Source organism: Talpa occidentalis, unplaced genomic scaffold (assembly GCF_014898055.3).
Source record: "Talpa occidentalis isolate TD23 unplaced genomic scaffold, MPIMG_talOcc4v2.1 talOcc4.7, whole genome shotgun sequence".
In the NCBI taxonomy this organism is placed as follows: Eukaryota; Metazoa; Chordata; class Mammalia; order Eulipotyphla; family Talpidae; genus Talpa; species Talpa occidentalis.
In genome coordinates this window covers 105,858,165-105,886,123 of record NW_023605083.1, presented here as the reverse complement: position 1 = coordinate 105,886,123, position 27,959 = coordinate 105,858,165, and the positions used below count along the sequence as shown (strand labels likewise).

Here is a 27,959-nt window from a genome sequence, read left to right as displayed (position 1 = left end):
TTTGATGACCTTGACAGCTTTGAGGAGTGCTGGTTGGTTTCTTTCTAGATGTCCCTTGGTTGAGGTTTTTCTCATGGGTTTTGGGGGATGGCCACAGAGGTGGATGAAGGCATTGTTTATAAATTTGCTGTGAGGAGACCTGGAATGATGAAACCAAATCAACTGGGATTATTAAAAAAAATCAGAGGCACTTTACCTTCAAACGGTAGAAGTGGCATGTGGATGAAATCTCTGGGTCTTTTTCCCAAAGGGAGTTCTTCCTGGAAGTGAAGAAATGAACCTCTAAGGCACACACATGTACACACGTGATATTTGCCCATGGTCTCCCCACTGCCTCTGCGCATGACCCTGGGTGTCATGCCCTGTCTCACTGTGTATCTAGAATCAGGAGGTGGAATGAACGATCTCCAAGGCCTCTTCCTGCTGCCAGGGCTTATGCTCTAAGAATGCCCTCTAAGGCCCTCCAGATCCACTGAATTCCACTGACTCCCCTTCCTTCCATATCCACCGCAGACTGAGAATATGCCTACACCAATTCCATCATCAAAACCACCCCAGGCCCTGGCCGTGTGCATCTCTACCCTGAGGAAGTGGGGAGCATTCCAGAGCTGCAGTGCCCGGAGCAGGACCCCTGTCCTGGCCGCCCTCCCCACTGCTGACACAGCGATGAGGGTCACAGGCAGATCCACACACTGCACGACACTGGACACTCTTTCACCCCCAGGGGCTGTTTTGGTTCAGCAGCTCCTGGGGCTCGAATAAGTTAATCACTGATGACAAGAAATTAATTTATAACTGAACACAGACAAGATAGTTCAGGCTTCGCTGGGGCAGCATTGAACTGTGGCTGGTGCGTTGCTCAGAAGACACCGTGCCTGCAGCTTGGTGCAGAGCTGCAAACTTTGGGTCCATGGTGGTTCCTAGAAGCCACCTGGCCCAAGAGAGGGAAAATGCGGTGGGGACTCACCTTCCTGACCCCTCTGCCCCCTCTCCAGTCAGCAGACAGGCTCACTAGAGAAGTCCAGTTAGGAGGTACACGTAGCTGCCAACCCAGTCGGGGCTCACTGACAAAAATGTGAGGGAGAGAGGCCAATTCTGCAGCCTGAGAGCACCCAGGGTGTGGACTGCTCCCCCTCCAGCAAGGCAGAGCTTTGTTGTCATTCCTGACTTTGTCATCCCCACTCTCATTTCTGACCTTGACCTCCAGCCCCATTCTGGCGCCCAAAGATGAAAGGGAACCCCCATGTGCATGATGATCATGCTCCACATGTTGCTTTTACATCAAATAAAATGACCCTTTCCTGCCACTGTGGATATGCGGGCATTGCCATGTTGCCAGTTTCAGTAATCTCTTCCCAGCCAGGGCAGTTGGGAACTCTTCAGGTAAACCTATTTATTAAGGGCTAGTATGGCAGTGTGGTACTAGTGCTCAGATGGGCCTGGGCTCAGGAGGCTATGCTCTGGGGCCACAGTCTCACCAGAGAAAGAAGACAAAGAGTCAGGCGGTAAAAGGACCCCAAAATAGGAATGAGGCCTGCATTAACAATGGGGGTACAGAGGAACCTCTCTGTGGGTTGCTGAAAGGTGGGCTTCTACCAGGAAAGGTTCTGGGAACACAGTTGGGTGGTGGGACTTATGCTTTTCTGCCCCAAGCCTTTGGGACACAGTGTATTTAAGCAGAGCAAAGACCTACTGCTCATGTTGGGGTGGCCTGCTGGCTGAGTTACAGAAAGGTACACCTCCCTTTGAACTGACACATCTCACATTGAGCACATGACTTGGGCCAGTGGAGTACAGAATTTAAGCTCCTCAACCCCTCCCCAGCACCCTTGTACAGTGAACAACTTGGGCAACCTTCTGTGGTGGCCCCTCTGTAGTGTCCTCTCAAGCAGAACGTTCTGATTTCTTGGCGCTCCCTTTCAGCTGGAAGATTCCTTTATTCTGGAAGTAGATAATTACATCTTCCAGGGGCAGAAATCTGTTTGGACATTTAGAGAGGAATTTGTATGTATTTTCTGAAGGACTGGATGTTTTTCTTATCTAAATTGAAAAGAGGATTCTTTAATAAAAATGATCCAAGGCAATTCTTTCATATGGTAATTCACACAGTCTGGCAAATAAGCGCTAGACTTGGCTTAAGCTTCAAAGTAGAACTTGTGTTCAGATGTGGCATAGGGATGTTTTTTGATCTGATTTGCTTTTAGCCATTGACGTAGAGATAATATTGGCCTCTGAGTGGCAGTGGACCTCAAAATCCTGGTAACAGGGCCTCCTGTGGCATAGGGGTTAAGTCTTGCGCTATCAAGCGCTCGGCAGCCCCTGCAGCATGAGTTCTATCCCCGGCCAGGGAGGTGACCACATGGTGTTGCAGACCTCTCCTGACTCACCCGTTGTTCCCCTCAGCAGTGTATTTCAGTCGATCTGCCTGTTCTGCTCCCCACTCTGTCTCTAGTGAATCCTCTCACACACACACCCCCACCGCAACTCTGGCCTACACCCCAGTTCTTGCATGCATAAATAAATAAAATAAATCTTAAAAAAAATTACTTAAAAAAATCCTGAGAACAAGATCTTTTTAAGGAAATCCCCAAATACCTAGGATGGGTGGGGGACTCCTCACTACATGGGGGTAGCAAAGCCCTTCTGCTGGGAGACAGCACCCCTCATACTCTAGCCAAGTCTGAGGATTTGAGCCAAAGTGACCTTGGGCGTCACCTCACTCAGATCCTTTTACTATTGGGAAACTGAGTCAGGGAGAGAGAAAATGGATGGGCTTAGGTCACACAGTGAGTGGCAGAATCAGGCTAACCCCTGAGAAGTGTTTTCTTCTGCACCTGAACTGGGTTGATGGCCAAAGTATCCAGTGAAAGGGTGGCAGGGACCCAGCGGGACTGTGTGTGTGCGGGAGGGAAGGGGACAAGGGAGGTGGGAAGACATGGTGTCCAAATCAGCGTGGCCTTCCTCTTTCAGACTTGGGGAATTGCTTTGCCTACTTGAGAGGGATAGGCCTCAAACAGAGTGACCTAGGAACAGAGTGAGAGCAGGAATGGAGGAGGGGAAGAGGGACATTCACCTGACAGAGCCTGGAAGATGCACGCGGGAACCACATGGCCTACCACGTCCTGCAAGCGATTGTGGTCATCGGTTCCGGGTGGGGAAGACTGGGTGGCAATGTGACATCCTACCCGGGGTCCCTATCTTTCCATGCCTGACATTTGTGAACACTTACAGTTGTGAGGGTGAGATAAGCGAGCAGCACGAGTGGGGCTCACTAAGTGGGGGTGTCTCTCAATAGAGATCCAACTAAGGAAAGGGAACTCTGTGTGGTTTCTCCTGGTTCTACACCATTTCTGCCTCGTGCAAGCTTCCCTTAGACTCAGAGTGAGTCTGACAACCTCTTTTCTTGCTGCCAGGCCCTGCCCTCCCCCCTCAAAGGACCTGGAGCAGCCAAGTTCCAGAATTTGAAGGTCTGGAGCTGTCGCACCTGGACCCAAAGCTCTGACCCCAGGAGACAAGTGTGCCAGCCACTGGAGCACTTGAGCATGCTGGGAACAGGCGTCCCTGTCCCGAAGAGGCAGACCAGGGGACAGTCTGAGGCCAAACCCAGGTGTGTTTGTTACTCTGTGACCAACCTGCTTTCCATTTGCCCAGCCTCCATCAACAAGTCAGGCTCCCGTTGTGATTCACACTTAGAAAATCAATTTAGACACCTTGGGCACCCTTGTTCAGTGGCCTGAGGAGTCTGCGGCCACCTCCTCGTGTCTCCAGGTTACTCCGGGATGTGCTGGGGACAGCTTCAAAGAACTTCCTCACTTCTTTTGTGAAACTGTCCTACAGATTAGGCTACAGTGAGTTTTTCATCAGTATTCATTTCTCTAGTGAGTTTCAGGCAGATGTAATGCTAAAAATTAAAATTCAGTATTTTCATTAAAAAATAAAATTCAGGGGACTCCCTCGTGGCGCAAGGGGTTAAGCGTCAGCACTATGAAGCTATCCGCAGCTACTGCAACATGAGTTTGATCCCTGGCCAGGGAGGTGACCCACATGGCACAACAGACCTCTCCTGACTCGCCTGCTGCTCCCCTCAGCAGTATACTTCAGTCAGCCCACCTATTCTTTTCCTGAGTCTGTCTCTGGTGAATCCTCTCACCCCCTACACCTCTGGCCTACCCCCCCCCCCGTTCTTGTATGCATAAATCAATAAATCTTTAAAAAAAAAAAATTCAACACTTCCATTGCCTGTTAAGGGCATAGGTGAATATGGAAAGACAAACCCAAAGGTTGAACTTTAGTAGCTCTGAAGGGCACATGCAGGAGTCCTTGGGGTGACAAGACCTATATTTTAGTCCTGGCCCTCCACCTCCACCCCCCACAGCCTGCATGATCTTGGGCAAGTTGATGAACCTCTCTGGGTCTCCATGCTTGCTGAGGACTTTCAGTGCAAGTATTTTATGATTATAAACACTGAGAGAATCCTCTCAATAATGTAGTTCCTTTGTAGTACTGAATTTCACATATTCATAATGGCCAAAGATACTTGGTGAGTTTAGAATTTTCTGTCAGTAGAAATGGGGACAGGTGTTTGAAACAAAGACTGAGTTGTTTCCCGCAGTGGCCCTAAGCCTGTGGGCTGGTAGTCAATCAGGCTGTATCATCATAAACATTTACATCGCAAAAAAAGCTCCCATTTGCTTAAAATAAAATCCTGAGGTGAATTTCCAAACTCTACTGAGTTACAGCCTCAGAACTGGAGAGAATGACTGTGTAGCCCAAACTCCTCAATTTGCAAGGGTGGGAGGCCCAGAATCAGGGAAGCAAGTGCCCCAGGACTCCTGGAGAACTTGAGATGAAACTGGAGCTAGAACCCAGCAGCTGTCACACAAGTCCCTCTCTGCACAAAAGCTGTTTCGGAGGGTAAAGGGTTATTATCTCAAGAGCCCAAGTATTTTTATTTATATTTTCAGTTTCACACGCATCAGAACCCTGCAGGTCTTCAAACATCACTATGGATATTAATTTGCATTTCCTGAAGACACCCCAGTGAACAACTCTGAAATAAATTAAAAAGAAAGGTCAGGGCTGAATGCACACTGAGGTTTCCATGTGCTCAACTCAGCAGATTCAGGTGTGACCCCTATGGAGCTTGGACTCTGAACTGCACTGACATTCTCTACGCTTGATGACCGTTTCACACAATGAATTCATCTGTGTAATTGTGCTTAGCTGTCCTGAGATTAACTCCATGTTTGCATGAAGATCAAAATGCTTACTTTAAAAAGCTTGGTTTTCTTCCATTTCTGTCTTATCTGGGGAGGTATTCATGCTTGGAATTTCCTGGGACGTTCTTTTTTAAATCTCTTGTCAGGATTGAGGCTGTGAGGGCAAGAGTAGGGGGTGGGGTGCCTTGCCTTTTATTGTTTTTGTTTTTTTTTTTTTTTAAATGACAATTGGAAATCCTTCTTTACTATTTTGATGTCCTCTTGTCAAAGGCAACCCAAAACATTAGGATCTGAAAGTGGCTAATTGCATTCTTGCTAGCCCCTACCCTTAAATCCTTTACCAGCTAGAACATGATCTAGAATTCTGCTTTATTAAACATATTTTTATTGGGTTGTGATTTATGGACAGTAAAGAGTACATCTCGGAAGTATACATCTTGATAAAGTTTATATATATATATATATATATATATACACAGAGAGAGATAAATATGCATACACTTCTGCCTTTCTTATACCTAAAGGTACTGTTTTTTTGTTTTGTTTTAAAGATTTATTTTATTTACTTATGCATACAAGAACTGGAGTATATGCCAACTATGTGGGGGGCAAGAGGAGTCACCATAGTCAGAGTGAGAAGTAGAACAGGCAGATCTACTGAAACACACTGCTGAGGGGAACAGCTGGTGAGACAGGAGAGGTCTGCTGTGCCTGTGGGTCACCTCCCTAGCTGCAGTGGCTGGCTGAGACTTTAATCCCTTCACCACCAGGGAAGCCCCAAAAGGTACTGTGTATTACCACTTGGTTGGGATCTATCTGTTCTGGGTTTTTCCAAGGACACTGTCTCTGAGTGCCGAGGGGACCAAAATTCAGAGTGCTGGAAGGGAGGTGGAGTGACTTTACTTTCTACTGTTTCACCCCATTTTCATGCTAGCTACACACACTGGCAGAAATACTGGAAGGCATACTGCGCTTTCACAGTGGAGGTTGGCCAGGGAAAGGGAGACATCTGAATGGGATGGAGTGTTTCCACTCCATTACCGTTGCTGACATTAATGAAAACCGAGCATCTCAGAGCACCACCGGGCACCAACAATGAGTGCAAAGGAGGCCAGGTCCTGATGAGGGAGGGGCTGGACAGGCTCCAAACTGACAGGGGGAAGCTGTGTGCTGGTGTTTCAGTGTAAGATGGTTTTGGGTGCTTGAAAGGTCCAAACTGCCCTGGTGGGAAAACAGTGTCAGGAGAGGAGTGGTGGTGTTTTCTTGTACCACAGTGAGTGCCCAGGGCCTGGGCAGCCTCAAAACAAATATGTCCTTTCACCAAAATAGGAAACCAACTGTTTACTTATGCAAGGCATGCTATAAAGGGCTTTATAAGTTTAGCTGCAGGTCCTGAGCTTTGGACTGACCCCTAGATTTGTCTCAAAAGGCTCCTTCCGGAGGAAGGAAAGTCCTGAGCTCTCAGGTCGAGCACTGGCTCAAACAACAATTTAAATCAAGTAGAACCTCCTCTGTCTACATGTTGAACTGGCCCAGAAAAACACCCTCAAGACAGCTTCTGAACAAGGCTGGCAATGATACGATTTCCACCGTAATGGATATTTCAATCTCATTCAAAACTTATTTAAAAAAAAATTTGTTTTAACAAAATTCACTTTCGAGTCTTAGGGTTATTCATCTGAATTGCTTCTTGCTTACCTTCCACCACTCTTTTCCCTCCTTCACTTTATCTCACTCCTTTGGCAAAACCACAACTCTGGTTAAATCTCTGCTCACTTAGAGGGCTTAATCCCTGTAGCTAAATGAGGTTCTAGAAAAAATTGCAACCTCACTGGGGCTCTCCCCTTAAATCCAGGACCTCAAACCTCAAATGACTAATGCTGCCAGATAATCATCCTATGCCTCCCTGCTCAATATAATTTGGTTGGTCCTACTCAGTCAGTATCTGTTGAATGATTACATTCATGAATTTTATTTAGGTCCTGTTGATACTATAGCCCTGTTTGTCTAAGTTTAAAAGTTAAACTAAAACAAAAAAAAAAAAAAAAGAGAGAGAGAGAGAGCACTGACCTTGGACCAGAAGATGTGAATTTCAATCCTAACACCACAGCTTAATAGCTGGGGGACCCTAAGTGGGCGCTGCTTCCTCTCTGGAACTCTGTCTGTTCAACACAACACTGCAACTGGCCAGGAACTCTAGCACATGAAGTCTCTCTTAATGCTGGTTGAATGAATGATATGAGAGGGCTCTTCCTTTTGCTGAAGTTCACCCATGTATGAGTCTTCCTTGGGCCAAGCAGCTCACAAGTGTCAATCCTACCGTGGTGGTAGGATTGGAATTCACATCTTCTGGTCCAAGGTCAGTGCGCTCTCTTTTTTTTTTTTGTTTTAGTTTAACTTTTAAACTTAGACCAACAGGGCTATAGTATCAATAGAACCTAAATAAAATTCATGACTCCAATGTAATGTAATGTGTCAAGCAGGAGAGAGAGGAGTGAGGCCCCTGATGTTTAAAGCGTCCACAGGGAAACACTGGCAGGAGGACCCCGTCTCTTCCTTATTGGTCTCTGATGTTAGTTTCTGGTCCTACCGCTAGAAGGATTCCAGAGTAAATAAATCTTGGCGAGCAAGCAGGGACTTTGGTTCTGAGCTCGTGTCAGATGGATTGGAGTGGAAAGACCACATTGGACTTGGATTTGGGGACCAGGATGGTAACCCAATGCTGTCGCTGATCATCAGTCCCTCCCTTCCTGTCAAGTCTCCCTTTCTTCCTCTGTCTTAGAAGTTCATGACGCCTTTATCTGGCTTACTCCATTGCCAGCATTAGTGGCATCTTTTTGCCTTTTTAAGCTTTGGCCTGTTTCAGGTCAGAACTGGCACAGCATTGGCAAGTTAATGGTTTTGCAAGCCCCCAAAAATGCTTTGCAAAGAAGTGATGGAGGCCGTTATGGGAGCACCAAGGTCTTAGTAAGGCAAGACTTTCAAATTGTAAGAGGGGTGGGAAGGTGCTGACTGTCAAAACGCCTGTCCTTGAGTTTAAAACCAGCTGCGCAAGTGACCACGGACTATGGGCAACCCACTGGTGTTAGGTGTTAGTACTGTATGGACAGTCTCCCCAGGGTAGGGGTAGGGGAGAGTCAGCCGTTCAGATGCCATATGGGCAAATCATTAAAAACAAGTCAAAATCTCTAGTGAGAAAATAATTTTCAATGATCTTTCAATTTTTTGATTCCTTCAAAGGATCTGTTTACTAGGCTAGGCTATTTTAATAACTCTCAGACCTTTGCTAATCTATCCCTTCTTTCCTGACAATTGCCCCCCTTTCTACCCCACCCCATTTTTTAGAGAGGAAACAGTGCTGGGGCTCAGTTGCTTACTAGTCTAGAATTTGATAAAAATTTTTTGTTTTATTGCATTTATTTTTGCAGTTACTTTCCATTCATGGTGAATGATACTATTTTTCCATTTTCAGTAGTTAAAATGTTACCCTAAACATACGTGTCTAGGTTTTAAAACAGAATAGATTTCTATAAAAATATTAATAGTGCATGTTCTACACAGATATGACAACATAGGGCAGGTGGTTTTGGGGTGTGGAAAACCCTAGTGGTGGCCCTCCCTGACATAAACTGGCCCCATCCAGATAGTGGAAAAGGCTCTCTAGACACCAAAATAGCGCTTATAATTTAGTCTACTGGGTCCTACCACATCTGATCACTTGGCTGGAGGCCTTTTAAAAAAATTTTTTTTAATGTCTACCTTTCGCTGATCACTATTATATAAAACTTGGAAATATAGAAAAACATGTAGAATAAAAGGAGAAAACAGAAAAATAAATAGAATGAAAAATCCCTCATTATCTCACCACTCAGAAATGACCCTCCTAAGACATTGGTTTTCTTTCTCCATGCAACAATATAGCAGTTATTAAAATATATACATTTTATTTTATGGCCTGTTTTATTTCCTTAACATTATAGTATAAGCAAGTCCTCACATCATTCACAATTATTCTAAATGAGTGTGGCTATTTAATGCACAGTAGCCCCACAATGGATTTCGCTATCCCCCCACACGTTGGGCATCTGGGCCGTTTCCAGTTTTGTCCATTCAGATGTGTGAAGACTATCCTTAGGCGTACCCTCTATCTGCATTTTTGGATGGTTTCCTTACAGTAATTCCAGTAGTGGCCTTCCTAAGTGGGGAGATTTCTAAGGACTTTGGCATATAGATTGTCAGCCTTTTCCCAAAAGATTAACCAGGAGGTAGTCATATCTGAACCCAGGGGATGGGCCATACTGGTTCATTACCTCACAACATAGGGTTGTTACTAGAAAGAGGTCATATTTTGCCACTTTGGGCAAGTTACCCAACTTCACCACCTCCTGCTGGGGCAGGTCTGACCAGTCACCCTCCAGGAACCCAAGAGTGAGTGTTCCTTTATCCAGGGGGTGGCGCACTCGTATTTCAGCTTCAAAATTACACAAGGCGTTAACCTCATTCAGTTCCATGCAAACAGATCAACAAAAGTTTTCTGGAAAACTACTGGTCATAACAGCCTCAATGCTTTTTTATAGCTGAAAGGGGAAAGGTTTGAATAAACATGGCTGATCTGAGGGGAGAAGTATTAAAGGCATTCACACTTGATGGGTGTCCACTATGCACCTTCTAGGAATTCTGCTTAGCATCTAATTTGATCCTACCAAACAGCTTTTCCCAAAGTGTATTTCCGAGAACACTGGCCCCACTGCATGCTAACAGGTGTTCCTTACATAAAAGTTTCTACTACTTGGAAAAGGCTGTGTTAAGCAGATTCTTTTACAGGTTTCTCAGAGCTTACTTAGTCTAATGTTATCTGAGAATCAATAGGGGCAAGTGATACTCAACATTTGTCAATCTCACTTGAAAATGAAACTCTTTTGCCTCTCTTGGGATTGATGTTCCAAAGAACATACTTTGAGAATCACTACTGACAATATCCTTGCAAGATAATGCTTATCCTTACAGTTCACAAACGGGGAAACTGAGGCTCAGAGCAGTTAACTAAAGTTGCTTACATAGTCATTTGTGGACTCAGGGTTTGAAGCCAGAGCCAGGTGACCTGAAGCCAGTGTTCTGTTCCACGAGCCGGTGCTATCCCCTCTGGGGTCTGGGGTGGGACTCACAGCCCCAAGTGCTGGCTGAAACTAGAGGGTGAATATTACATCAAGATCAGAGCTTGGAGCAAGGGCCCGGTCCTGTGTGCACCGATCATGAAGACTGTGAGAACAGAGACAACCCTCCCTAAAGAACCAAGAATATGAGGAACCCAGAAAGCTGGGAAGGCTGCCTGCAGTGGAAGGCAGGTGGGGTGCATTCTGGGGGCTGAGTATTGACACCTGGTGGATTGCTTTCTTATGGACTCCGCTGGTTTATAAGAGAGCAGGATTCATCTATTGTGCCCACGGTTAAGGAGAGCGAGAAAGGAACAATATTCCATTTGAGGGCCACCCAGAAGACTCTCCCCTTATTACCCAGCAGTTCTTTGCTGGGTTAATTGCTCTGTGCATCCTACTATAAGCCACCCCCCTGCCTTCTGTCCCCCCCACAGTCTCAGCTTAAACTGTCTCCTGCTGGGGCTTTTTCTAAAAGCTTCATGCCTGTACATGTGCATTACACTGGCTTCAGAGGTGTGGAAGAAATGAACTGTGATAACACAATAGCACAACATCCAGAGCAGTGCCACTCCATGCTTTTAACAAAGATGCATGTGCTTAAGGCTGTTGTAGACCCTGAGCATAAATTAATGCAATGCTGGCAAAATCCCCTGCTGCTCAGCAGAGTCAGCTAGTGGGGGAGGGAGATAATACAAAAGACAAATAAGGGAAAAGATAGTGATAAGCAACAAGGAAAACAAGGGCAACATGGACAGGGTGAGGATGGGAGGCTGGGGCTTGACATTTTGGATAGGGATGGGCAGGGAGATCTTACTGAGAAGATCTTTTTAAATCCCCTTAACAGCTCTTTGTGTGGGGAAGAGATCCCATATTCATGGCACATCTAGTAGACTTCAGGCTTGACACATTTACATAGCCCTTATCTATTTTTCCCTTCCAATTTACAGATGAGTAAGTGAGGCTCAGGGATGACAGGTGATTTTTCCTAGGTCACAGGTTATGGAAGAGCAGAACTAGAAATCCATTCTGACACTGGGAAACTGCTGCTCTCTGCAATCGCCTACTTTCATCCTGAAACAGACAGACCAGGCACCATGCACCCATTTTACAGGACAGGAAACAGAGGCCCAGAGAGCTTCAGGCACCTGCAGAGCTGGGAATGTAATGAATGTCACTAATTAGCACCCATTCCCCTTTCCTTTCCACTTCATATACAGGCTGGCATGCAGGGATGGAGGGGTGGGGTAGGGGAGGATGCAAACAGGCACTGTTCTTTGAAAGACACGGGGACTTTTCAAAAACACCTATACACGCGGAAGTACAGAAGCTGACCTAATGAGAAGGACAGTGACAAAAGTAATAGTTGCTTACAAAATTTGGACTGCTTTGCTAGTTTGGACAGCTGGGTAGAGATTGGTAACCTCTAGTCAAAGGATGATCAGATAGCAGCACAGAGGCCTCACCTGGGAGCTGGGTAGGTGTGCAGAACACTGGCCCCCACCCCAGATCTACAGCATCAGAATGGGGGGTGGAGGGGTGGGTCCGTGCCAGTCAGAATGCAGGGTTAGGTGAGCACTAGCAGAGGAGGGCCACCTGCAGATGCTTTGGGGGCCCCAGCTTTGCCAAGCAGAGCAGCCCATTTCCAAGGGGCTGGAGGGAAACAGGTAGGGGTGGTGTTTCTGTTTCACTGAGGCAAGTGTTGGCTGGTGCTCTTAGTGATGGCCTAGTACCTAAAAAGGAATCTGCAGGAATGATCAGAACCTCAAGTCTTGATAATTTGGTGAGGTTATTGCAAGGTTTGGTTCAGTAACTGTTTATTGATCACCTACCATGTGCCAGACTTTGAGTCAGGCAGTGAGGATAGCAAGGAGAGTAAAGCGCCCCATTGTCTTCTTAAGGGGGGTCACATTCTTCTTCTTCAGGGGGCATGAGTCTGTGTAGGTAAACAGGGATGATATGGGGGGGGGGCGACAAACCTGAATGGGCTGAGGGACAGGGTGCAGGACAGATTAAGACAGGCTTCCAGGAGGAGATGGCTCCTGAGCTATCAAGGAGGCTGAGAAATGCAGGGAGGCTGTCCTGTGGACCCCACCACCACCATCATTTTACTCATCCTGGTATTTTCCCTGATGTCTTAGTATAATACTTGCTCAAAAATCAAGTCAAATGGAACAGGCTCTTCGTTCCCTTTCAGGCCCATGGTCAATAATCACAAACAGAAAAAAAGTTCCCACACAGACACCCAATTAGAAATTTCTGATAGGTAGCTGAAAATATGATTTCAAGTTCAGGGCAAGAAATGTAGACTTGGGGAATGGTGGGCCAGGCTGTCTTGGTTGGAGTTCCTCCAGACCCTGATGGAAAGGATGTGAATGCACATAGCTTATTTGGGGAGACTGGAGGGTGGTGGTGATGGGAGAGTAGGGGGTGGAGTGAGACAGCAGCTTCTAAAGGATGCCTTTTCAAGCCTTCAACCACTGCAGCCAACTGGCTCAACTGCATTAAGGAACTCTGGCCTCTGAATTCAGCAACAATATCTGCTCTCTCTCAAAATATGTGACCAGATAACTTGCTTAAATCCCAAATGTCTCTGTATCCTTCTTTAGATACAGGAATGCGTGTCATCCTTCTGAACAAACACCTGCTACCTGCTTCCACTTCAACTCTTGATCTAGTCCTTTCCTACCCTCTCCAGATGCTGGCTTTGCAGTCGCCCCTGCTATGCTCTAGCTCCCTCTGCAGTGACTCTGCTCTCTGTGGCCCTCCTTCCTGTGAATAAAGGTTCAGACCTTCCTCAAAGGAGACTCCTTCAAGCTTGGATACACACCTATGCAACCTCATTTTAGATATAATTCTATTATAATTCACTTCTAAAAAATTCTCATCTCTGAAAAATGAGGGCAATATTAGCTACACATAGAGTTGTGGCAAGATTTAGAGGTGAATTAAACTAGTTAGAGTCTGACACAAAATAGGCAGGCAGTACATGGTAGCAATCAATACTGTCACTGAGCTTAATTATTAGGATTGTAAGCCACAGATGATCAGAAACAGAAAAATCACAAGAAAGAGGGCTGCTAGAGTCAGAGTGACAGCTGACAATGTGAACAGAGAGGAAGGAGAGAGAACAACTCCAAAAGGCAGACACAAGAACTCAAAGACAGCAGCAGTGTGGACTCACTGTGCAGAATTACTGAAATCTGGTTCTCCGGGGACAGCGCCATCTCCTGGACTGCTGCCATATCGGGTGTTCTTAAGGATGACAACTGCAATTAGAAAGAAGAGTTATTTCTTCCATCTTCAAAACATTTCCCCCACTTGAATGGAAGTGTTTTAAGTGTCCATATTAAATATTCTGTAGTAATTAGCTGCAGCTGAGATTCCCAAGGAAAAGGTAGTGTCAAGTCCTATACCCAGTCAAGGGACCAAGAACAGAACCTGCCGTGTCTGGTTGGCCATCTGCCTACTGACCTTTGTTATGAAGCCAAACAGTTAAAGAAGCTTGGGACTCACAGGAGGGTAGAGGAGCAGGGGGATGAATAGAACAGGAAGCCACACATAGTCCTGCAGGAATACAGGAATGTATCTGAGCAGGGAGGCACATGAAATCCAGGAACAGGACAATTGGTTATCAAGCCAGTGGTGCAGAGACAATGGACTAACCACTCAGAGACCCATAAAGTTACATCTCTGTCTCACATCACACATTAAAGAATTGCACCTAAGTCAACAATTGAAAAACAATATCCAACAATAGAGATTTGGTTAAATTATGGTCAATGGATACTATGGACTACTACCCAGTTATTAAAGTCATGTTTTAGAAGAGTATTTAGCACTTACAATATACTCTTAAAGAGATATGAGGTTGCAGAGAAGAATATAGCTTGTGATCATGATTAATAGGCTGATTTCTGGAGTGTACACATGCACACACTAATTTGGAGTGTGAATGAGACCACTTGTGTAGCATGAACTCATGTCACAAATACATAGGTCATGAAAAATGTCTGAAATGAAACGTATCAAAACTATATTAATGATTACCTCATTATTTTTTACTTGCACATAAATACTGTTTTGTATTTTTCAAATATCCCATAATGAAGAATCATTACTTTTATATGGAAAAATCAAGAATCATTACTTTTATATAGAAAATTAATCTATGATGGTTCTAATATTAAAATAATTTAAACCTTTTCGTTAAAGTATTTTAAGTGAGTAAAAACAAATTTGGGGTGTATACCCCACGAAGGTTAGAATCCAGAGGCCCAAGCAGGTCTACATTTCCCTAATCCCCCCATGGAATGCCAACTCTATCTAGAAAAAGAAAAATACTGATGGTCTCACTCATAGCAGGAACTTAGAAAACCTAAATAAGGGACCAGGAAAAAGACTAATTATAATAAAGAAAAAATCAAAATCAATAGTCAACTAACTGTAGACCAGAAACACACTACTGAGGTGGGGGTGACGGTGGGGGGTGGGGGGTGGAGAAGACAAGGATTAGGGTCAAAATAAGGGGAGGTGGGAATTATATGAGGAATATAACCAAAATGAAAATGCATACATTGTGCAAAAATGAAAATGATATAAGAATTACATAAAATAAAATTAAAGAATAAAAAAAAACTTCTCCCAGAGCTTGACATGGGGAACCTGGGCGTCTCTGAGGAGGAAACCTGCCTGCCTGGCATTGGGGACCTGCTCTGAGTTATGTGAGCTCATCCGGGGCTCACCCATCTGAGCTCTCCATTTCCAGGACAAGATTCAGTTCATAGTTAGTGCTTTCTCCTATAACATTTTCTTAAACATTTGATGCTTGCTGTCATTCTAATATATTAGCATCTAGTATGAGACTGTATCAGTTTTAGTCCTGGTTATATGTTTAACCACCTTAATTTGAATATATCACCATTTCAGTTTGCGCTGGTTCTCAGAAGAATGAAGATGACAGCAGCCTGGGTCTGTTTTGCACAAGTTCTCTAGATGATTCTGAAACACGCCAGCTCGAGACTCGTGGTGGTTGCAGGTTCCAAGGTGGTGGTTGCAGGTTCTGAGGTAGCCGGCGGCAAAATGGCTGTAATTAGAAACACCTGTGCAGGTTGTAAAGCTCCCAATGACAAGACCACACTCCAGACCACAAAACTCAGAACCCAGTTTTTTTTGTTTGTTTGTTTGCTTGTTTAACATTCCCCCAAGTGATTCCAATGAGCAGCCAGGTTCCAGAAGCAGTGTTCAAATGAGAGCAACCTGATTGATACCCAGGTGTTGCCACTCCTGTGTCAGAGAAAACAGCTTCGGTAAAAACCCTGAGTCTGAATGACTTGTGTCCTCTGTCTCCATCTGCTGGCCGCTGCCCTACATTGCTACAGTTTACCTCTACAATTTGCTCTCTGAGACAAGCTGCTAAATAAGTAATAAAAATAGCTGAAAAATAATCTTGTATATAATAGGATGGTCTGAGGGTTATAAATGCATCAGCGCTATCCGGGATCTTTTCAGTGCTTGGTAAATACTGTAAGGCAGGACTGGACACAGTGCAGGTTTTCTGATCCCATGCAGACCGGGTAAAGGAGTAGTCAGAGTCCTCAGTGATTTTGCAGGTTTTTGTTGGGATTCAGCGGGTACATGGCAGGCAGGGGTGCTGGGGGGCCGGGAAGCTGGCAGCCTCCCGGCCCCCAGCAAATCCTCACTCTATCTGGGCTGTCTGGCGTTCGTTCTGCTGCTTCTCGGCTTCTCTTTCGGCTTCTGCTTCGGCTTCTTTCTCAGCTTCTTGGCTTCTACTGCTGCTGCTGGCGTCCCCGTGACGCCACCCTTAAAAGCACAGTCTTAGCTCAGCTGAATCCCATCTACCTATGCCCACACCCTATTCCAGGTGCCCGCCATCAGGCATGCATTCAGGACAAGGATCCATCATCTATCCTGATGGCGGAAGGGCAGAAAAGCCTGATATTTTCTTTACCCTACCATACAATACAGCCAATGTTAGTTATGATTGTAATTAGGCATAAGATTGCACTATATTTTGAGTCTAGGGATTCATATTGCATAAATGATTTTCATTCATTAAAAAATATTTAGCCAGATGATTTCATTCAGCTGTGGAATACAGAGAAACAAAACAAAGTAACACAAAATTAAACCAAAACAAACCCTAGAAATCTGACCGTAGAACTGAGGCTCTTCTTTGTCTTGTAATTTTCATGTGTACTACCATCTATAACCATTGAAAACATCATGAGATAATAAGTTTTTTCCCTCACTGGTTATAGATGTTATAAAAAGCTTATGATGAAAAGTTTAAAAGTCTATTATACTTACCCAAACATTTTCCATCACTGTTGCTCTTCAAGCCCGCAGTTTCAAATTTCTCTGATGTCAGAGTCTTGTTAGCAAAAATTCACTTTACCAGGTCAAATAAGAAGGCCCAGAGAGAGAGAGAGGAGCTTTAGGCACCTGCCTGACTGCCACAGCCACTGCTGTGCCAAATACCGAGGAATACCAAGCGGCCAGTGTGGGAGACAAGAAACCACACACTGGATTCCCCCATTTTCAGGTGTAAATGGGCCCTCCTGCCCTTTCCTGAGAACAGAAACAGAGAGTTCCCCTGGGAGCTCTGGCTGTGTGCATGTGGGATGCAGTCCAGGTGTCTGTCCGGCTCATGGGAGCTCTGTCTGCATCTGGGATGCGGGTCCAGGTGTCTGTCTGTCTCAGAGTCTGGGCCAGGAGAGAGCCAGAGAGTGGAAGGAAAGGTTCATTTACGGCCAGTGCCCTGACTCTGAGTTCTTCCTTCCTTCCCTGCGCTTCCTGCTCCACTTTCCTCTCTGAAACTGCTGCTCCTTGTCTTGTGTCCAGGTCCAGAGCTGCGTTCACTGGGAGAGACTGGATGGGGTGGGACAGAAAAGAGGATGGAAGATGAATTTTTATTTAGTGAACAGGGCTATGGACTTAACCAAGGTTGAGAAATTACGAAGAAATTCTCTTTTCCACCACAGTGTGGTGTTGAAAAACCTGATTCCTTGCTTTGAATTTTTGCCTTTACTTTTCCAGATGAACTTTGGGATCCTTTTATTATTAAAAAATATTATTTGGAAATTGATGGGAATTTAGTTAAGCATATAGATTTGGAGAGAAGTGGTCTTCTCAGGATATTGCGTCCTATCGAGGACCAGGGTATATCTACTCTCCCTTTAAAATGTCATCTTTCAGGAACTTCAGTAAAATTTTTTACTTTCCCACAAAATCTTTACACAAGCTTTAAATTTATTCCCAAGTATTTCACATTTTTTTGTTATGATGAATAGCATTTTTTTCAACATAAAAAAAATCACTGGTTACTTCTGTGAAGAACTGCAGATTTTGGTATACTTACATTGTAATGAGCTACCTTACAGAACTTTCATTCATTCTATTATTTTAAGCTGTTTTTCTGCAAATAATGATTTGTAAATTCAGTCAGAGATTTCAGAACTGTTTTTGAAAAATTCTTTTAGTTATTTAATCCCATTGGCTATTAAATCTTAGTGCTAGATAATGGTGATGACAGATTGGTCTTACTTGGTTATGACTTTGTAAGGGAAATCACTGATATGGTAGATATATTTTATAATTTTAATAAAATATCTATTTTATTCATTGAGTAAAAAATTTTTTAATCAGTAAAGTTCATTAAATTTTATCAAATGTTCTTTTAAGCATTCATAAAAATGACCATTTGAGGTTTCTTTTCTTTTCATTTTAAAAGGACAAGTTTATTAGGAAAAGGAGAAAGGAAATGAGAGACACGTGCATAGACACAGGCAGGCAGAGAGCTTTCACTCATGCTTTGCAAAGGGAAAAGATTTGTGAGCAGAAATGCCTGCATAGTCACTGCAATGGGAGAACTGCTGAGGTTTCTCATTTGACCTCTGATGTCAGAGGTCATCAGAGGTATTGACATTTTAATAGAATTTCTAATTAAAAATACACCTGCATTATTATAGTAAGTACAAGTTGGTCATGGGGTAGATTATAGAGCAATAATTCTCAAGGGAAAGGATTTTGCAAATGACACAAACCACTTGTTTCGAAATGCCCTCAGAGGGGTTGTAGCACCACCTCCCTCCCCGGTGAGCTGTTACCCATTGCAGTGCTGTAGTCCTTGAGTGTTACAGAAACAACAAATGAATACTCACTACTTGAGACTTTGGACCTTAATGTAATGTCCTTGTGCACTGGAGCTAAGGATCTCTTTAGACTTTAGGGCTCTGGTTTACACTAGAAACAAACAGACACTTCTACCCCAGATCCCCCTCCAGTGATCTTACTCTAATGAGACAGAGACATTCAAGCCCAGGAAAGACATCAAAGAAAAGTGTAACAAGAGGTCCCATATTTCACTGGGCACCCAGCCAGATGCCTTACACATTATATGATCCTCTCCTGAAACTATCCAGTACATTTGACAGATAAGAGGTCAAATAACTTACCCAAGGACAGTTATTAAGTTGCCGTTGTCCTGAAAAACCAGGTATAGTTCTGAAGTTTCTGCAAACTGCATCTGTAATCTGAAAACTGGCCCTCAGTCATGAAGCAGAACTAGAAAAGGGGTTTCTACTCCCATTAAGTGCATGGCTTCTCAAACTTCTAGTCTTTTCCCTTGCCCATGAGGGATCTGGGGGTGGGGGCAAAATGAAGAGCTGTTTCTGTCAGGCCCTGGGGTGTCTCTCCTATACTACTAGATTACTTTTAATGTGTGCTAATGGTATTACAATTACGATTTTTTAAAAAAAGATCCTTACCATTTAAAGACACATACTGAAATATTTAGGTGTGGAATGCCATGTCTGAGATTAACTCCCAAATAATAGGGTATGGAGGAAATAGATGAAACAAGAGTGCCGAAGCATTAATACTAGTTGAAGCTGAGGGGTGAATGGGGTTTCATGATACTGTTCTGTCTACTTGAGGCATCTAAGCTAACACCTAACCTAAAAGTGCAGTCAGGGGAATCCAACTGTTGGTCATCATGAAACCTCACAATGCATTGACAGCATGTCTTCCTAGTGCTCTAAAAATTCAAGGCAAATATATGTCTAACATTTCTTGAGAACCAGAAGCTGTTATAAGGACTTGCCATGTATTAAGTAATCTAATCATTATAATACCCTTATGAGGAAGACGGATTTATCCCATTTTTAGATGAGAGCTGAAGTGATGTTCAGGTAGAAAACAACAGGGCCAGGATTTAAGCCCTGTCTCTTAACCACTGCACTGTGTTTATGAAGGCAGAATGGAGCAGAGTGACTAGAACTCAGCTCTTATGTTGGAAAGACGGTGAGATGTGGCTTACCGCCTGTACTCATGTAAAATATCAAAACTAAGGATGCTTTTGGTGTCCCGTGGGAGGTTTCTGTCTGCCCTGACTGTCAGGATGCTGGCTTTACTGATTTACTTGTTAGCTCTCCGTAATTACCGTTGTAGTTACTACCATTGACTACTACTTTCCGGAAGTAGGCAAGAAATAGTGTGTTTCTTTTAGTGGTCACAGGAAAGGTTTAACACAGGATATCAGTGATGTTTCCTAATGCTGTTAGTTTAATGAACTAAGGCTCTGACCATCTGTCCAGGGTTAACCCCTCCTTCAATTGCTTTTCTTTTAAATATCAAAAGAAAGTTCAGAATTTGGCATTCTGAATTAGTTTGGAGTCAGAGCAGACTTGCTGCTACTTCTGCATCAGAGTAAGTTCTAAGTCCTTATGGTCTCAGTGCCTTCCTTTCACGATGGCAGCTCTACAGCAGGACCAGCCCAAGGTATCAGAGGGGCACTCCTGCCCCTGCTGTACAGCTACATCCGCCATGAGGAGGGGGTCAGATGTCACCAGGACAGAAACCCATACCTGGTCTCCTGGGATTTCCAGGATTTTATTAAGATAAACTAAGGATAAGAGTGAATCACCCAACAGAAACATTAGAAATCATTTCACACATTTTATCAAGAAACTTACCTGTGAAAGCTCAAAGAACTTGAGTTGCAAGTCATATTTTAACTTTTACAAAAATGACAAGTGAACAAGTTGCTTCTGAGAACTTCCTTCTTCAAGAGAAGGAAGCTCCAAGATTCATCATACATTCATCATACATCAGTATAAGTTCAACTCATTTCCCTAGGCCCTCCGATAGGCTTCTACAATCATTTCCAAAGAAAAGCAAGTTTAAAGAATGTTCTATATGGCTGTTTTTACTGTGCCTCTAGTCTCTTTGGAAGAAACTTGCACTCTACCACTGCAAAGTTGGGCTTTCAATGACTTGGAGCACTCTGCTCCTCAATCTCTGCTAAGCAGCATACTCTGAGCAACCAGCAACACATAAGAGGGGGAAGAGAGCAGCTTAAGAGTAAAGGAGAAAAACTGACAATTGGTGCCCTCAAACTCATTTTAAGCTACATAACAATAAATAACATTCCCAACCGCACCTTATAAAGACAAAGTCCTCACTTCACGCCAGTAAGATTCTTGAAAACCATGACTTAAAGTGGCATGATGCATAAAGAAAACCAATTTTATTCCAGGCTAACTGATATGACAGTTCAGTTCCTGCTGCTTATTTCTGGTCACAAAAATATTACCAAACTTCAAAACAAAGAACCAAAACATTTCTAATAGTAATAAATAACTTGTATTCACTCATTCATTTTCCAACCCACTTACTCCAGTTCAGGGTCAAGGGTGGTTGGAGCTTACCCTGACAGCTCAGGCTGCAAGGTGGGCACACACCCTGAACAGGACACCCTCCCATTGCAGGCACACACACACACACACACACACACACACACACTCAGACCAGGCAACTTAAACATACTAATGAACCTGATATGCCCATCTTTTTTTTTTTTTTTTGGACTTTTAAGTTTTATTGAGGTTTAATTGGTATACAAAAATACCTGCACAACTTAATGCATACAATTAAATGAGTTTGGCCATATGCATAAATCCACAAAACTATCACCACAATCAGGATCTTAGACATACTTTCCCTGTGTCCCTTTGGTGGTTGGAGTTTTTCTTTACTTTCATTTGGGTTTGAGTTTGGGTGTGTGAGAGAGAGGAGTCTGTTACAAACGTACTCTGAGTCCCTCTCCATCTCTCTCCCTGGCTCCCTGTCTTCCTCCCCTCCTCTTTCAGACATAAGAGGAAATAAAGAGTATCCAGAGAAAACGCATGTAGACAGGGGATGTACGAACTCCACAGTGACCCTGGCACGCAAATAGATTTTTTTCTCTTCAATATAGTAATATGAAAGGAAATGATGTTATTTGAGGACTTGCTATGCCTTGGTTCTTACTTATCCCACATCAAGTAAAATTTTGTGTGGAACATTCTACTTAGTTCTTATGTATCTTTAAATTCCTGATTGTTAATCACTATCAATAAATTTTGTGTGGAACATTCTACTTAGTTCTTATGTATCTTTAAATTCCTGATTGTTATCACTATCAATAAATTGGTGGTGGTCAGAGATGAATGCAAAATGCCAATGTAAATAATTCTTCAGTGAAAATTTATTTTAGTAACCACTTGGGTATTATCAAAATATAATTTAAAAATCTCTCAAATAAATAATCCTTTTTTTAAGACACAAATTCAAAGGTGGCAAAAACCTTACATATTTTCATGTGGGATCGCCCTCTCCTAAGGCATTAGGAAATTAAAAGTTGATGTAATAGCTGGTGAACTGGCCCGTGGGCCAGGAGTTAACTCTGGTTACTGGATTGTGGGAAAAGTGCAGGGGGTGGCAGAGCTCCGCGTGGCAGCTATTTACCAACATTAAGGAACTGCTTCAGTGTTTTGGAAACCCACACAGCTGTGCCTAGAGAAAACTGGCTGATCATCTGCTCTGCTTGTAGCTGTTTATGAATGTAACTTGATAAAAATAGGAGATACGGGCATGCTATGTTCATTAGTTTATTACAAAAGAAAAACAACTCCCAGAGACACAATATACAACATTCTAATTCCTAACTCCTTTTGTGTTGTTTTTAAAAAAAATCTTCTGTGACTAAACACCTTTCACAATCCTCCACTCTGCTCAGCTCATACCACATCCCAGCTCCTTGGCTCCTGGGTACTCAGTAAGAGAAACTGGGTCGCAATGACCCAGACCATGGCTAATGTAGTGGAACCACCTCTGAAGTGGCTGAGCCTTTCAAGAAAAAATTTTAATTGCTAACTCATTCTACATAAATAATGGATGGATTGTTTCTGCCCCTAAAATGAAATCCCACATATCTGACACTTAAGCTACGGCCTTCCTCCTACCACTTGACACTTGGAAAATATGGTGGAATATTCACCGATTTGTTAATTCTAGGAGTGCATCTTGTGATTCAGATGAATCAAAATAAACAGTCAGAATATCTTCTAAAAAGCCCATGATGGCTTTTTTGGCCGAGTCGCCAGTCAGTGACTCAATACCACTTATGTGTTCCAGGGCAGTTTTCACCATCTGATCTCTTTCCTGTGGGCTATAGGATGCTCTGGTGTCATCTCCCTCTGCTCCTGATTTTAAAAACTGTAGGATATAGGACTGGACCATGTCCCCATTCTGCTCAAGGGTTTCTTTGATGCAGGGCAGGTCTGAGGCACTGGCGATGCTCAGGAGGTGAATTAGCGCCTGGCAGATTTGTGTCCGCAGACTGGCACAATACTTGAATTCCAAAAAGTCTGTGGTATCTTCACTCTTCTGTAGGGCAGTGACTAATGCATTCCAGATCTGAGCATACTGGCCAACCGACCCATAATGCTCTCTCTTGCCTGGAATGGAAAGGGCAGCAGCAGATCTTATGCGTACTTTGAAGTTCTTGCATGATGTCACAACACAAGTCAGTGCACTGTAGGCCTGGAACGTCCATGGGGCAGTTCCTAGAAAGAATCCACAGTCATTATAACAAATAAAGGCCTAGATATTAAGTGTGTGTGATAGGGAGAGGGAGGAGAAGCAAGTATATACACTGTGTTCAAGTGTTCAAGTTACTCATTTTGTTTTCATTTCATTCTCCTAATAATCCTACAAGATCATGGTGAGTGACTGCCTGTGGGACCCCATGTGAGTGGGGAGTACTGACTCCCAAACCTCCTTCATTCCCTGGAGAAGCCTGCGTATGCTCAGGACATCTATTACCCTAAACCAGGACGTTGGCAACTTAGAAGAGGCTTCTCCTGAGAGGATTCTGCCCTGAGGAACAAGGCTTGGTGGGAGGAGCTGAATGGAGTGCAGTCCCACTTGTCCTGTCAATTGTGAGCTTCTGAGCAGTGTGCAAGCTGTAACAATATCCAGCGCTGTCTGTACTGGTAAAAGACAATTTCCCCACCCACATTAGCATCCAGACACTGCTCTGACAACAGCAAGTTGTACACTTTATTGCAAAGAAAAAGAAAATACCATCTAAGCAGCTACTGGGAGAACACAGTCCTCAGATTAACTAAAGGTTGAATTTTCTAATTTTCAGAAGATGCCTTGATTTCTGTCTTCTGGCCCCAGGAAATCAACCTGCTTTCCTCCTCATCAGTTACCACTACTCACAACCTACTCCATTTCGGGGGTGCATTTATTGCTCAAGACGGGCTGCTAAGTAGAATAGTTTCCTTAACTCTCTCAGCCCTTCCCCCTTTGTTGCCTCTGAAGACAGTCACCCAACTCAGTGAGCACCAAAGCCCAAGATCACCAAAAACTATTTCTGAAGTGGGAAAAGCCACGTGGCTACTATTCAACAGGCTGTCAAATGACTGGTCCATCTACTCTTGGCAATACAGGGGATCAGAGCCAGACTCGCTAACTTGAGGCTTGCTCTGTTGGTCCATAATGGTTCTCTCTCCAGAAACATACTATTACACTTCAAATCTTCTCACAGAGACAAACAGATAAGCTAAAAGCTAGCAATTAAAGTGGATTAGATTTGGAGGCTATGATCCACATGCCCAAGAAGCTCTTAGCCACGGATGATACATCAAGATGCAAGTCACTAATTGGAGTCAGATGCCCTGCTTTTATGTAGCAGTCCACTACAGTGTAAAGGATTCATAGGAGAGTTCTGATTTGTATCCTCTCTCTCTCTCATGGCAGTTTTTTCCCTGTTAAAACAATACATGCGTATTATAGAAATTTTAGAAAATAAATGCAGAGAAAAATCTGCCCATTATCCTATCCAGAGGCTACCACTGTTTAACATTAAGTGAATCTCCTTTCAGTCTTTTTTCCTACCCATTTATTGAGATCACACACCACACACCAGAAATAACTTCATATCCTCTTTTAGTTTGCTTAACATTAGAAGCATTTTCCTAGATTGTCAGAGATTTTGTAAACATAATCTTACATGGCAACAAAATATCCTGTTGGGGAAAACACACACACACACACACACACACACCCCCCACACCCCCGCTCCATGGTTCACTTCACCATTCCCCTAAACTTGCGTGTTCTGTGTGTTTCCATTCTTTCTAACATTGTGTCAACTAACATTGTGAGGAACAACTCTAACATCAATGTAGACTGGTGTGTCTAAAAAAAGGTTACATCAGAGAGAAGAGGGAAACTTTCCTACCTAATGGAAGAGCAGGATTTTTAAATACATTTCCCATTGCATAGCAAGCATTCCATCGAACTTTCATGGCAGCCTCAGTGAGAACAGTAGAAATTAGGGCCTGGATAGACTCCTCAATGATTTCAGCAAATCTGGGTTTTTCTATATGAGATGGTTGCAGAAAATGAAGTAAATTTCCAAGGGCACGGACTGCACTACTTTTTACCTAGAATAAAATGTAAAAATATTAGATATCTGTTTTGCTGAAGAGATGTTTCCGGCATGGCAGACTGCTCTCCCGTTGCGCCCACTGCTCCCCTCAGCAGTGTATTTCAGTCAGTCTGCCTGTTCTGCTCCCCTGCTCTGTCTCTGGTGAATCCCCTCATCTCCCATGCCTCTGGCCTGTACCCCAGCTCTTGTATAAAAATAAATAAATCTTAAAAAAAAAAAGAGATGTTTCAAGAAATAATGTTTTAGTTTAAAAAACCCAAACATCTTAAAGCAGAAGAGTTAATGAAAAATGCAGCTTGTAAAGGTCCAAGTTCTCAGAACTCTGCAAGGTCTTGTGCAGTTAATATTCTGAGCCATCAGAGAGGTGATCCTCCTTCCCAGATTGTTCAGTGTTAGACTGGACTTCAGTGCCATCTTCCTCAATCTACAGAGATGGTATGCAAGGTCCAAGGTAGGAGGACAATGCTGTTTGTAGCAAGCTAAGGAGAAGCTACGTTTCAAAATTCCACTCCAATACTTTTTCTACTAGATAGTCTTAACCTCTGCAACATCCTAAAATCACCTTGCAATTTTCTTTTTCTAAAACTAACTTCTAAGCTCTGACCCAGAAATTCTGATTGAATTAACCTGAAGATGGACTTAACCGGGTTTTTAGAACCATTATACTAAAGTAAGTGCCTGGCAAGGTCAGGTACTGTGCTAGACTTTAACATAAGGCATCTCAGAGTCCAATGAGGCATATGTAAGGACTCCCATGTTATAGATGAGGAAAATGCCTTTCAGAGATGGTAATTAATGCACCAAAGGTCACTGAGCTACTAAAGGACCAGTCAGGATTTAAATGATGTCTGCCTGACTCACAGCTCAAGTCTATGCTTTTTATACTTGGTAAACAGGGGATATCTGAAGTCAAGGGTTCGTCGTTTTTTGGACTTGTCAATTCTACTTAAAGATGAATACAGCAACAGATTTATATTAAAACAAACACAGGGGCCTCCCTGGTGGCGCAGGGGTTAAGTCTCAGCACTATGAAACTATCGCCAGCGCTGCGGCCTGAGTTCAATCCCTGGCCAGGGCACTGACCCATATGATGAAGCAGATCTCTCCTGTCTCACCTGCTGCTCCCCTCAGCAGTGCATTTCAGTGGATCCACCTGTTCTGCTCCCCACTTTGTCTCTGGTGAATCCCCTCACCCCCCACACCTCTAGTCTACATCGCAGTTCTTATACGCATAAATAAAAATAAATCTTAAAAAAAAAAAAACAGTAAACATGGGCATATTACAAATGGCACTGATTTCTCATAAGACAGGAAAGAAAATGCACAAGTGTGGAAAGAGCCATTGGATGCCCTGAGTATCCAAACTGAGTATACTCTCAGTCTCCTTTGATCTGGGATAAATTTGGTGGACAGTTTGAGGAATATCACAATGCACCAAGCTATCAGCTATGCCAGGATAAAACTGTAAGGTACTAAGTAAATGAGAAATACTAGGCTTGGTTGTGAGTCTACCTTGTCTTTATCCTTAGAGGCTTCTATAGCTGATCGTAACATCTTCAAGAGCAGAAGACCAGAAAATTCTTCTTGGAAACTTGGATCTGGTGTTTCCCTGTTCCACCCAAAGCAGGCAAAACATGTCAAAAGGTAAAACCCACTTGAGTATATAAAGAAATACAAATGTATATTCACTTCTGTAGCCATAAAAACTTTAGAAAAACAGCTCAACAAATCTGTTCAGATTATACCAAGAATTTATAGTTCATGCCTTTTAACCCAGTAGATCCACATTTAGAATAGCCAAAAGGAGTATCTCCAAATGGAGGTTTCATGCACAAAAATGTTCACTGCAAATAAAAGACTAAAACAACTTAAATGTTCAACAATAGGGAAATGGTTAAATAATCACCACAAGGTGATGACTATGTAATAATAATTATTTATAAAAAGTCAGTAACCAGGCAAACTCAGACATGTCATATGCTAGATATACTATGTCAGAGATAAATGACAGAGCAAAAGCAGGACACCTGTGTATGAATACTGTAAGGGGACACAGCTGACTAGAAGAGGAGAAAGGATTTACACTGAAAACCCCTTTGTACTGTTTGAATCTTTTTACCTGTGGATATATTACTTAAAAAATACAAATATTTTATTTACTAAGTAGGGCATCCATCACTAAGGTTTTGAATTTCTACTTTTCTATTTTCCACATTTTCTATAATGTGGATATATTACTTTGATTTTCAGCATACAGTACTGTTTATATATATACATAAAGCTTATACTATCTTATATTATTAATAAATATTGAGAATAGCTTATTTATCTTATTAGTTACAAAAAAAGAAAAACAGGAAGATTGTCTAATACAATTGATCATATAATTTAATCAGTTATGTAGAATAATGCATATATAATAATTATAATATATAAATGACTGTAAAGTATAATTATGACTATGTTATTAGTTTATATTAATACATATATTATTTTCTATTCTAATATATAACATGAAAATTATACAATATGGAGAATTACTGCTAATTCTTTTATAGTGGGGAATCAAAGATACTCGGGACCTCCACTTAAGAAGTCACCCAAGGCAAAAGAGCTGAATCACCTACATGTTGACAATCAAAGTATCAGTCAGGTTGCCTAGGGACCAGGCTGCTTTGGCACGGACATTCAGAGACTTGTCTTGAAGTGACATCAGTATTGCATTTGCTGTGTCTGCAACAAATATGATGTCCTATAAGACAAAACACTGTAGTTACTTTAGGA

The 27,959-nt window shown here is 43.0% G+C and overlaps 1 protein-coding gene and 1 long non-coding RNA gene across 5 annotated transcripts in view; both read right to left on the bottom strand.

The window, feature by feature from the left end:
* Positions 1–13,541: 13,541 nt before the first annotated feature.
* On the bottom strand, positions 13,542–19,448 carry LOC119232448 (uncharacterized). Its single transcript, XR_005122090.2, has 4 exons — positions 19,162–19,448; positions 18,850–18,927; positions 16,703–17,263; positions 13,542–13,641 (listed from the first exon to the last, which is right to left on the bottom strand). It is a non-coding gene; the product is annotated as an uncharacterized LOC119232448 (long non-coding RNA).
* A 2,866-nt stretch (positions 19,449–22,314) lies between these two features.
* HEATR6 (HEAT repeat containing 6) overlaps positions 22,315–27,959 on the bottom strand; it is a 29,305-nt gene continuing 23,660 nt past the window's right edge. For all 4 annotated transcript variants that reach the window (XM_054688824.1, XM_054688826.1, XM_054688825.1 and 1 more), the window contains 4 exons: positions 27,803–27,927; positions 26,688–26,784; positions 24,966–25,170; positions 22,315–23,280 (listed from right to left, as the gene is read on the bottom strand). In XM_054688824.1, the coding sequence (XP_054544799.1) occupies positions 22,709–23,280; positions 24,966–25,170; positions 26,688–26,784; positions 27,803–27,927 (999 nt within the window). In that variant the 3' untranslated portion in view covers positions 22,315–22,708. The remainder of the gene's footprint in view (positions 23,281–24,965; positions 25,171–26,687; positions 26,785–27,802; positions 27,928–27,959) is intronic.